This window comes from Mytilus californianus, unplaced genomic scaffold, assembly GCF_021869535.1.
Source record: "Mytilus californianus isolate M0D057914Y unplaced genomic scaffold, xbMytCali1.0.p SCAF_5, whole genome shotgun sequence".
In the NCBI taxonomy this organism is placed as follows: domain Eukaryota; kingdom Metazoa; phylum Mollusca; class Bivalvia; order Mytilida; family Mytilidae; genus Mytilus; species Mytilus californianus.
Genome location: NW_026262701.1, coordinates 29,980,317 through 29,991,578, shown reverse-complemented (window position 1 = coordinate 29,991,578; position 11,262 = coordinate 29,980,317). Strand labels below are relative to the sequence as shown.

General features: G+C 31.7%; 1 protein-coding gene across 1 annotated transcript in view; it reads right to left on the bottom strand.

The window, feature by feature from the left end:
- Window positions 1-1,756: 1,756 nt before the first annotated feature.
- LOC127701942 (neurogenic locus notch homolog protein 1-like) overlaps window positions 1,757-11,262 on the bottom strand; it is a 49,594-nt gene continuing 40,088 nt past the window's right edge. The window contains exons 12-13 of the mRNA XM_052205919.1: window positions 9,424-9,575; window positions 1,757-1,927 (exon numbers count right to left, since the gene is read on the bottom strand). Coding sequence (XP_052061879.1) covers window positions 1,757-1,927; window positions 9,424-9,575 — 323 coding nt within the window. The remainder of the gene's footprint in view (window positions 1,928-9,423; window positions 9,576-11,262) is intronic.

Here is an 11,262-nt window from a genome sequence, read left to right as displayed (position 1 = left end):
ATCAAAGGACTTTATTAGTAGTTGGTTTAAAAAAATAAAATATGAATTCTACCAAGAGAACTTGAGACCATTCCCGGTTTTGCAACATATTCTTTAGAATATTTAACGAGATTAAACTTCACAATTAACATGTCCAGCACTATTATAATTAAAATGCAACATCATTATTTATAGCTCGTTGATATCATGCGAAAGCTCGACGCAGGTCTATCTGATTTTAATTATGCCACCGATTTAGGAGCAAGGTCGTGTTGGCATTTTAAAATCACTTCAAAAGATAAAGAAATTCGATTTCGAAATCATATTTATACTGTATTTCAGTGGTAGATTTCATTAAATATCCTTACTTTAATTTTGGGTGGGAAATTAATGTCTTCCTGATATTAACAATAATCAAAGTGATTTCTAAGCATAAAGGAGCTAAATAATCACTATTCGCAGACGGCAATATTTTGGGCAACTACAAAACCTTCAATATACATCGGTTTAGTTTAAAATTATGAAAAAATGCCTGATCTAATAACAATACATTTATTCTGTTTAAGTGCATATAAATATCAGTCCCCACGATATATTTTACTTTTCGAGCTTTCTGTTTCATTTTTGAAGGTTTTTAAGAATTGTAATTTTCTGTTTCTCTGTTTCTGGTTTCGAATTATTGTACAGAAAATGACATTTTGTTTAATTCTAGCAAAATTTTGCAATGCTTGATGAAGGTAAATCCATAAAAGCGCTTCGGACGCATGAAATTTATAACGTGTTGTTTTCATTTTTTATTCTTGAGCTTTGATCTCAATTTAACGACAATTGCACCGTACGAATTTGTACAACCGGGCAAACAAAAAGTACTGATAATAAGCTTTCGATTGATATATAATAAAGCCTAGTGTTAGGTTGGTGCATTAAAGTCCTTAACTAAGAGTCTGTTTGGAAAATGTCAATCGCATATTGTGGAGTATTCCTATAGCTCAGTTGGAAGAGAGGTGACTTACTCTACCATGAGTTCCAGGTTACAACACCTGTTGGTAAAGTGGTAAGTTTTGGAAGTAGAACAATGCTCTGGTTTTATTTTACGCTCAAACTAAAATAAGACACGCATTGATTAAAGAGAGATTTAAGAGTGTTAAAGAATTTAGCAAGGTGTGCCGTTGAATATCGTCATTACACGTTCGAGGTGGATGAAGTGAAATATAGTTATGCCCCTGACCTAGTTTATGTATAACCACCACAGCTTTTATTTGACATCCGATGAATTAATTTTAACTGAAATTACGGAAAATGGGGAATGGACATTTAAACCTTTGTAAATTAACGTTTCTAAATTATATTTTTTTTAAAAATTTATTTGTGATTATTTTTTACCAACTAACACTTATTCAATCTTTTAAAATTAATTAAATGATTGTGTACAATTTGGTACATAGAATGAAACTATAACCAAAACAATATATCAGCAATACAATTGAAAAAAGAGAGATTTTAGTCATGAATCATATTCTATTATGCAATGTTCGAGAGTGGCCATTGTGTTGGATGTACATAGATCAAGATTTGTGCTACATGCTCGTAAGAGTCTCTAGATTAATATTCCCCTGTGGTCCTTTTCACAAAAAGTGTGCCAATTAATTTTTAAATGATAAGCTGCAAATTAACAGTTTATTTGCAGCATACACAGTTACCTTTAAGTTAACAAGTTCAAAATAGGCATCATAGGTAATATTTTGAACAACTGAAAAAAAAACCAACACCAAAATGTTCATGTTTTTACTTTGTAAACATCAGCTTTAAATCCTTTTGCTACATTGGAACCGTCTGCTGCGAACGCAATTAGCATATATTGTCCAGTTGAATTATGTACTCGAATACCCGACAGAGATCCAGTGTAATCTGCTAACGTATTATTGTTGCTATATCTACCATCGTAAACCTGTTAAAAGAAAAATGACTTTTCATAACATGAACAATGAAATATTAAAATTTCAATACGTCTATTATTTAATCCTGATACATTATCCAATAGAAAAAAGTTCGTGTTTATCCCTTACCATTGCCGAATATGAAGTGTTTCCAAAAATAATTCTATGACCATAAGTTTGGAAAGCATAAAATCAAATAGTAAATAAGAATAACAACAAAGAAGAGACTTTACAGATTCTGTATCGCTAATCTGGTCTATGTGCATCTTCCACAATGAACACTGTGTAACTTTTGGGACTAGAAGAGAATTCATGACAAAAATCTCTTGTTTGTTAATCTGGTATTGCTGATAATTTTTCTGTAACAGTTTCTCTCTATCTTCTTACGGTTCTTGTCCAATATACAAAAAAAGTAGAAAAAAATTCCTTTAAGGTAGATGGGGTGTCTAAATTATAATCCATAGAATTTTTTAATAATTTGCCAAAATGTAGTTTATATCATGCTTTTTTGAAAAAAATAATAAAAAGAATGGGTCACGGGGCTTATTTTCACGCTACAGGTTGTGCAAAATTGACAGATTTTGTATAGATTATGCATGGAAAACGCAATTTCCGGCCATAAAACGAAAACTACACCATAGGATTTTGAGATAAAATATGAGAAGATAGCTCTAATATTATACTTTCAGATAATAAAAAGAAAAAATGGGGTCACCGGGCCCGTTTTCTTGCTACATAATAAAATAGATAAATTCCTAACACATTCTATTGTAAAAGTCACTTTATCTGAATTATCTGCCCTTACATTTGAGTTGCCTCCCCTTATGTGGCAAAGTTGGAAAAAATTGAATCAAACAAAAGTATTCTGTTTTTTGTAAAATACAACCATAAATATAATAAAACGTGTCATTTTCTATATTAAAATGAAAATTCTTACACATGAATTACCCACTACTCTCAAAATTTGCACATTTTATTAAAGGTCTAGACCGATTATTTTCTGGTATTTCAAAATCCAAGATGGAGGAAGACACCCTATCTACCTTAAGGGCAATCAGAATTCTTTTTCTGAAACGGTCATTTTAATCTTAACACCTCTTAAATGAGTGAACAATAAATGAAAAGATCATTTTCAGTCTTTCAGTCAATTTTCAAACTTATCCACCGCAGTAAGTTTAGACGATTCGCTTGCAGTCAATTAAGATCTGTTCAGACTATCATCAAACTGTTCAGTAGTTGTTATTTATCTGTATGCATGAACATCATACTAAAACTCTGAAAAACTACCGCACAGTACTGCATTGACTGTAGGCGAATTCTCTGAACACTACTGAATTTACCGCAATGGATAAGTCCGGAAATTGACTGAAAGACTGAAGAAATCTAAATAATTTATTGTACAGACTTTTTACAGGATGTTAAAAAAATGACCGTTTCAGATTTATATTTATTTAATAGTGAGGGAAATAACTGATATAAGAAGTCATCTGATAGTTTTTGATGTAAATGAACAATAGTTAAATCTCAACATTCTGAACATTCTGAACCAAGACATATTTTTCTATTTATCGCGTTTTTCAAGATAAGAGACACCAATTGCATTTAAATTCTATGTTCTATTTTAGCCATGTCGGTCATGTTGGCTGACAGGCCGGGTCATTGGACACATTTTTAAAACTAAATACCATAATGATGATTTCGGACAAGAATGGTTAAATTTGGCCGAGTAATTTCAGTGAAAAAGGAGTGCAAACATCGAAACCAGATCTGTGGACAGGTCTGTAATTTGACCGGTTCTTAGGATATGTCAGCTTCTGACTAGTCTTGTGTACAGGTCTGCCTTTGACAGATCGTGTGTTTTGCACTTTTTCTTTAAGACCTGATCTTTGAAACGATAATCGCATTGTTCTATTTCACAGCACAGTAAAATTATATACTCGTTATATAAATATATTCAATATTTTTCTCGCTCATGAACATTCTTGTAATAATAATATATTATATATATAGCACGCCTATAAAGAATTAGCGCTTCCAGGTTCGGAATTTTCTCGCTGCGTTGAAGACACATTGGTGGCCTTCGGCTGTTTCCGCTCTTTGGTCGAATTTGTTTCTATGGCATATTCCCTGTTTTCGTTCTCAATTCTACTGATGCAAGAAAGCATAGTTTTCAGTGCATTTATTATACTAATATTAGAGGCTGGGTGGTTCCCTTTACTAGCTTAAATCTACGGCATTTGAACTCTGATGGATACTTGCATAATTGGCAATCATACCAATTTCCATATTTTTATAATTAGTACGGATTGGTTATAACTCATTTGTAATATTAATGGGCGATTAATGTGGACCAAAAAGGAATTACAAAATAGCAATAATCCATCTTAGGTCAACTTTGCTTTAGGGAGTTGGAACCTTAGATTCTTGATAATTTATAAATTTATAAACGGAAAAGTTTAGATGTGTAAGAACCGAAACAGTTTTAGACCAAAAAAGAAACTTAAAAATAGCCTTATCCAGAAATTTGCATGAGAGAGTTGAGACCTTAGTTTCTTAATAGTATCTAAATTCATAAACGGACAATTTTAGAAAGGTATATTATAAATCACGTCAGTACCGAGGTACTGACTACGAGGCTGATGATACCCCCGGGGTCCGATAGTCCACCCGCAGGATAAAGTCTTATTTCGGGTAAGAGATTATCCAAGCATTAGAAGAAAAAAAATGTATATATTAAATTGTGATAGTTAGAGCATTTAAAAGATTTTCATTCCTCATTTTGTACAGCCCCCTTCACAGGAAAAACTACTCATCTAAGCTAAAAATACCAGTTTTTATTTATTTTGTACGCCTGACGCGCGTTTTTTCTACATAAGACTCATTAAAAGCGCACGAATTAAAAAGGCCAATTCAAATACGAAGTTGTATATGTTGTAGAGCTTTCTTAACTGAAAATTCCAAAAAAGTTGTACAAAGTTGTGTCAATGGAATGTTCAGAAGAAAGTTGAATAGTACCAGGATTTGTAATATTCTGTAGGATTTTGTAAAGCACTTTTGAACCTTTTTGACCAATTTCGGCTCTTCAAGGCGTATCTGGTGCAAAATTAAAAACAAATTGATATTAGAATTTTCCTGACATAGCACGTCTACTGACCAGTGCATAAAAAAGGAAAAACAAAAACGAAATACTTTAAAGTAAGTGATTGTTAGATGGAAGGGGCATCTCACCGAGCAAAGGAGAAAGAATTAATAATAAGAAGACCCCGGAACATTCAACACACTGGGGATAATATGTCAGTCTTGTTTCGATGTATAAGTCTAAAGATTTAATCTAAAGTTTTAAGATTCATATAAAGGATACTGCAGATGCTTGAAGGTATCTAGATTTCTCTCTTGAAATATTTACTACATGTAATACAAAGATATAATTTTAAATATTCCAAATCGTTGACGATAAGTCGTCTTGACTGATTCTTTTACATGCGTGAATGTTGATATTTACGTACTATATTAACAGGATTGTGCTACAAACAAAAAAAAACTCTTCCATTGGTTATAATGAAGTCCAGTTGAAAGAAACAGAAATTTTACTTTCGCCGACACGAATTTAGAATAGAGAATGGAAACGGGGAATGTGTCAAAGAGACAACAACCTGACCAAAGACAGAAAACAGCCAAATGGGTTTTCAATTTGTCGATTTATACTATGTCTCTCTGCTGTGTCTTCATTCATGATATTCACTTTCTGGTGGTCTCAATTTCAAACACACTGGAATTATAGTCGTTTAATTCTGATTTTTTTACAGATTTTGTCCTATTCCCTAGTGTTGCATATTTGACTGAGCATGGAATGGCGTGTCAGATGATGCATGCATAAACGGAGACGCTTACCTTACAATTGTTTTGCGTAATTTGGTAATCATTTAGTTTCTTCAGGTTTTGTCTTCTGGTTGAGAAATTTTGTTTAAAAAATTTATTTACGACATCTGAATATCATTGAACAACTGTTGGTTTTTATTTTCTATCATTTAAATCTTAAACACTTTAGCGAAACTGTTTTCCCGGAAAACTGCTTATATATGTAAGCCTCAAATCTATGTCCGGCCTCAAATCTATGTCCTTTCCGCAAATCTATGTCCTTTTTAATATTGCGTCATAGACGTTCCAAATTTATATCCTTCATTGTCGCAAACCTATGTCTTTTATTGTCTCAAATCTATGTCCGTAGCGGGTTATTTTAAAGTGTGCACCACATTTTTTATTTTATTTCGAATAGACATAAAGGTGTAATACCACCAAATCATAGTACGTCACATCCGGTTGCATACGAAAATAGGTCGAAAAAAAATATTCCCTTGAATTTGACAGTTGTAGGTACTTGATCCTACATTTCATTGCAGTAAAACATTTCTGAGTCATAAACATATATCTTGGGTATTTCAAAGCACCATTATTTCTTTATTTGGGGTTTCTATAGAATATGTTGGAAACTTGAGGTTACATGGTTACTAAAGCTTGTACACAGGTTAAAAAAGGGGGAAAATTTGATTGGTTAACTTCCAGTGATGGTTATTTTCTTATATGCAATGAAATGTTATGTGAAATTTTTTCTATAGTACTGGACAGGATAAATCTTTACTCATGCCAAGTATTTCTTTATTTGAAACAAAGATAAATTCTGCACAATTTTTTGAAAAGTGCAAATTTAACAAAGACTAATAGGGGGAAATCAATGGTGGTATTACACCTAATATGGGAAGCTGTACATGCACCTTTGACCTTGTGAGTACTCTCATGTGTTAAAATTTCTTGCTATTTAAGTGAAATATTACAAATAATGAAATATTCTGAGTGGATTGAGTCTCCAAAATACATTTTATGAGAAAATTTCCTTGAAATAGGACTCTACCATGAATATTAGTTGACAGAACAAGCCATACTTAGAGTTTTGGGGAGCTTTTTCTCCTTATTTCTTATATTCTGCTATACTAGAAAATTTTTCTTAAGAAATACTTTAATAAATATATAGTTTTAAGTAAATGAAATTATTTTTAAAGCAGTAACAACAAATTATTCACCAAAAGAGAAGTTTTTTATGTCCCTCTCTGGAACGCGGCGTAAATTTAAGTTTTACGTAAGGACTTATTGAAACCTCCTTGGAGACAGTAAACTTTTATACGGATAGTTCATTCTGTTTGAATACTTCAATTAATCATTTATAATAACATTTCCATCATAAATGAGTGAAAGTTACCCCAAAATTTTTATTTATTGGCCTAAAAAGTAGAAATTTTGTGGAAATGAGAGGTATATATGGACCAAAAGAGACCTTATAAGGACGACAAATGGGTCCATTAGTAGTATTTATCATCCTAAAGTCATCTTTTGTATCATATTCAACTGTTTGTAGGCAGATGAGATAAATATTTGATCATTTATTGGTCCACACTATATTCTATTATGATGCGGCTTGGTTTGGATTTTTCGAAGAAATTTTGCTCAAATCGCTGTAGATGTCGTCTTACATTATACTAGATTTTTCTCAAACTATTGAACTGATTATGACAAAACTTGACAGGAATGCTTGAAATAACCAGTATTACAACGGAAAAAAGTCACATTCAGTTTATTTAACAAAAAAGTCTTCTTTAGGTGTAATACCACCAAATCATAGTACGTCACATCCGGTTGCATACGAAAATAGGTCGAAAAAAAATATTCCCTTGAATTTGACAGTTGTAGGTAATTGATCCTACATTTCATTGCAGTAAACATTTCTGAGTCATAAACATATATCTTGGGTATTTCAAAGCACCATTATTTCTTTATTTGGGGTTTCTATAGAATATTTTGGAAACTTGAGGTTACATGGTTACTAAAGCTTGTACACAGGTTAAAAAAGGGGGAAAATTTGATTGGTTAACTTCCAGTGATGGTTATTTTCTTATATGCAATGAAATGTTATGTGAAATTTTTTCTATAGTACTGGACAGGATAAATCTTTACTCATGCCAAGTATTTCTTTATTTGAAACAAAGATAAATTCTGCACAATTTTTTGAAAAGTGCAAATTTAACAAAGACTAATAGGGGGAAATCAATGGTGGTATTACACCTAAAAAATATTACAGTTGTTCCTTAATTTAATTCTAAATTCCATTTCAAGCCGGAGTAAATCATGAAAAAACGTTGATGACGTCACGGTCACATGACAAAATTATGTCTATGAGCTGATAGACAAAGCACTGCCACCAAATCGGAAGACGCGTTACACCCAAAATCAATTTATTCAAGTTAAAACATAGATAAAGTGGTATGAATGTCAATTAAACAGCTATATGGACGACAGACAAATAGTATGTTGATGCTGCAAAAAAATACTCAGTCTTTACTGTTTTTTAGTGAAAAAATTATGTGTAAATTCATTCTTGAAGGCACATTAATAAAGTAACATGTATGCTCGTTATGCCAATAATTTGTACACTGAATTATGTTGTGGTTGTTGAATGTTGATGTCATGATACATAATGGATTTTAAAAAATACATAGCTACGAAACTGGAATAGTTTCACCAGCATAAAACATTTTTAATAAGAAAGTGGCACAAAATGTCGTTGGTAAACACAATACATTATACCCTAAATATTTTCATGTGGTACCTATTCAATGAAACATTGAACAAAACGTTTGTTAATAGGTGTATGTGTGTATAGCTTACGAATAAGTTTAATTCATTGTTGATGCCGTACATGTATCTTTAGTAGCTTGTATACAGATGTCATTTTGTCTGAGGTTCTTAATTGACTCATATTTCGTATTTGTTATCAAGACGTAATGAGTAAAGGGAAGTAACGATAATTACTACAGAACAATTAAACACGGGATCAAGAAGAGCAAACAATTTAAAAATGTTGTAGTTTTACAATAAAATGTAAATCATACAATAATTACACACGCATGTCAAATTTTTAATCACACACATGGAGAACACATCCCAACTTAACATTGAATTATGGGAAATGACTTAATAAAACAAAAATCCTATAAGGCCGTATTTAGAGGGGCATAAATTTGCGCATGTCGAAACAAACTGATAAAAGATTTCAGAAAAGGACACAGATTTGAGGCCGTAATTTTTTTAACGGACATAGATTTGCAAATGATGTCATGATTAAAAACAAATTTGAAAACAGGACACACTTGAGACCGTATCTTTTTTAACGAACATAAATTAGCGATTAACGTCATGATGGGGCAAAGATTTGAGAAACGGACACAGATTTGAGGCCGTACACAGATCTGAGGTGTACATATATCCTATAATGTTCCTTCTTTCGCACATCTAATTCTTTGATAAACACCAAATTGAACAAAGCACCCAATTTCTGATGTTTCAAATCGCTTCATTAAAGCAAAAAAAATATATATATATACAAATACATGTTTGATTCTTACTGACAGACGCTTACGTTAAAATCGAAAAGATGAAACTATACCAATATACTTACTCGTACGTGGTCGCAACATGCTTCCGTATGAAAATCTCTAAATTTGATTCTGATAGTACTACCAATTCCGGCATCAAGGTTCCATGTTTGGTGAACACCATTTCCATATGAGGACGGATATCCAGAAGAGTAAATTGTTTTGAAATATGATACTAAAAAACAGAATACTTAAGTCAATTACATAAATTAAAAATATTTTAAAAAGGTAACAGTACTTGTGTTTTGAGCTATGCTATTTATGTGTAAATATGTATGACAGTGAATTGCACCAGAAAAAGATAAAAACAAAATCTATATTAATGCGCATTTGGGGCAGTAAATTTGGAGCCTATAATATATTTTTATTTCAGGTCACTTAGAGAAAAGTTAAGGCTGAGTGAAAAAAGGGGACGTTTTTACAAAATACAAAATCTTCGTTAAGAACGAGACCAAAACGATTTGAGTGGTCATGTTTAATTGTTGAAACGAATAGCTTTTAATTAACATAATTTTGCTTTTCATTCTAAAAGTTTAAAAATAAAATTGAAGTGCAAACACGGTAAGATCGTGTCATCTACTCAAGCCCTACTCACTCTATGAGTAGTAATTACATTTGTTGAAAACTGCTTCTTATAATTATCAATACAAATTGAAACCCCAAAACGAAAAGAAAACAATTGAATTGCCTGCGAAATCATATTTGTCTATAATTAACATAAAATAACGCCACTTCCAGTTTTAAACTTAAGTTACTTAATACAAAAATATACGATTTCTAGGCATTTTGTTGTGATATAAGAGAGATTCAAGATATTACTTTCGGCGACACAAGAAAGTCTATTTGCACTGATTTGGAAAGGCACTTTTTCGGTTTGCTTAAGGTTACTGCACCTTGTGGCAGAGGACTCATAAATCCAATCATTATCCGAGAAGGTTGTCTTTTATATACACATTTTAGGGGCAACAACTCTTGGAAGATGTCATTAGATTGTTTCATACCAAGAATTAGAAAATAACGAAAGAGGACAAAACAAAAAAAAAACTTCTTTTTTTCGGAGAAAGAATGGAAACTAAAAGATGTTTATTTAAGAAGGTCTAGTTTCAAAAGCACAATAACCGTTCGAAACCATATATAAAGTATCGTATCGACATCTTCTGAGGCAAAATACAAATTGAAGGAAAAACGAGGTGGCCGGAGAAAATAATATTTAAAGAAACTATTTGGATAACTATTGAAGATCCTCCCAAATTCCATTTTACATATGTTAGTAATTCAGGTTTGAATGATCTGTAAAACAAACATTAAGATTACACTGAATTCGAAACGTGTTGGTCGTTTAAATTTGTTTTAAAACGGTAAAAACTGCGAACTCTGGTTTATAAGACATTTTTAGTGTTAGATGATAGCTCATACTACACCGATTTTAAATATACAGTTAGAATTCCTTTTCATTTATATAAATACAGGTAATTTAGAAAATTTTTGAATTTACAATTACTAAAATTCGCCGATGTCCAATAATTACTATGGCTGATTCCAAAAATACATATGGAATTAGGGAGATAACTAGCAACTTCAGGTTAAAAGACTTCCACATCCAGTATCAAAAAGTAACTTACTTTAAACTGATTCTAAAATTCCTAATGTCCCCGCATTAGACCTCAAATGTTGAAGGTCGTTGTAAGTAGAGAAAATAAATTTTCTGTGGTTTAGATTTACAGATTGTCGACAAGATTAGAATATATATAAAACATTTTCGAATTTTTCTTTTTTTCTTTTCAATTAAATTCATCTCGGAATTTCCATTTGTTCTTGAAGATTTATTTTCTCCATCCTTTGAAAATAATCAATTGCAACCC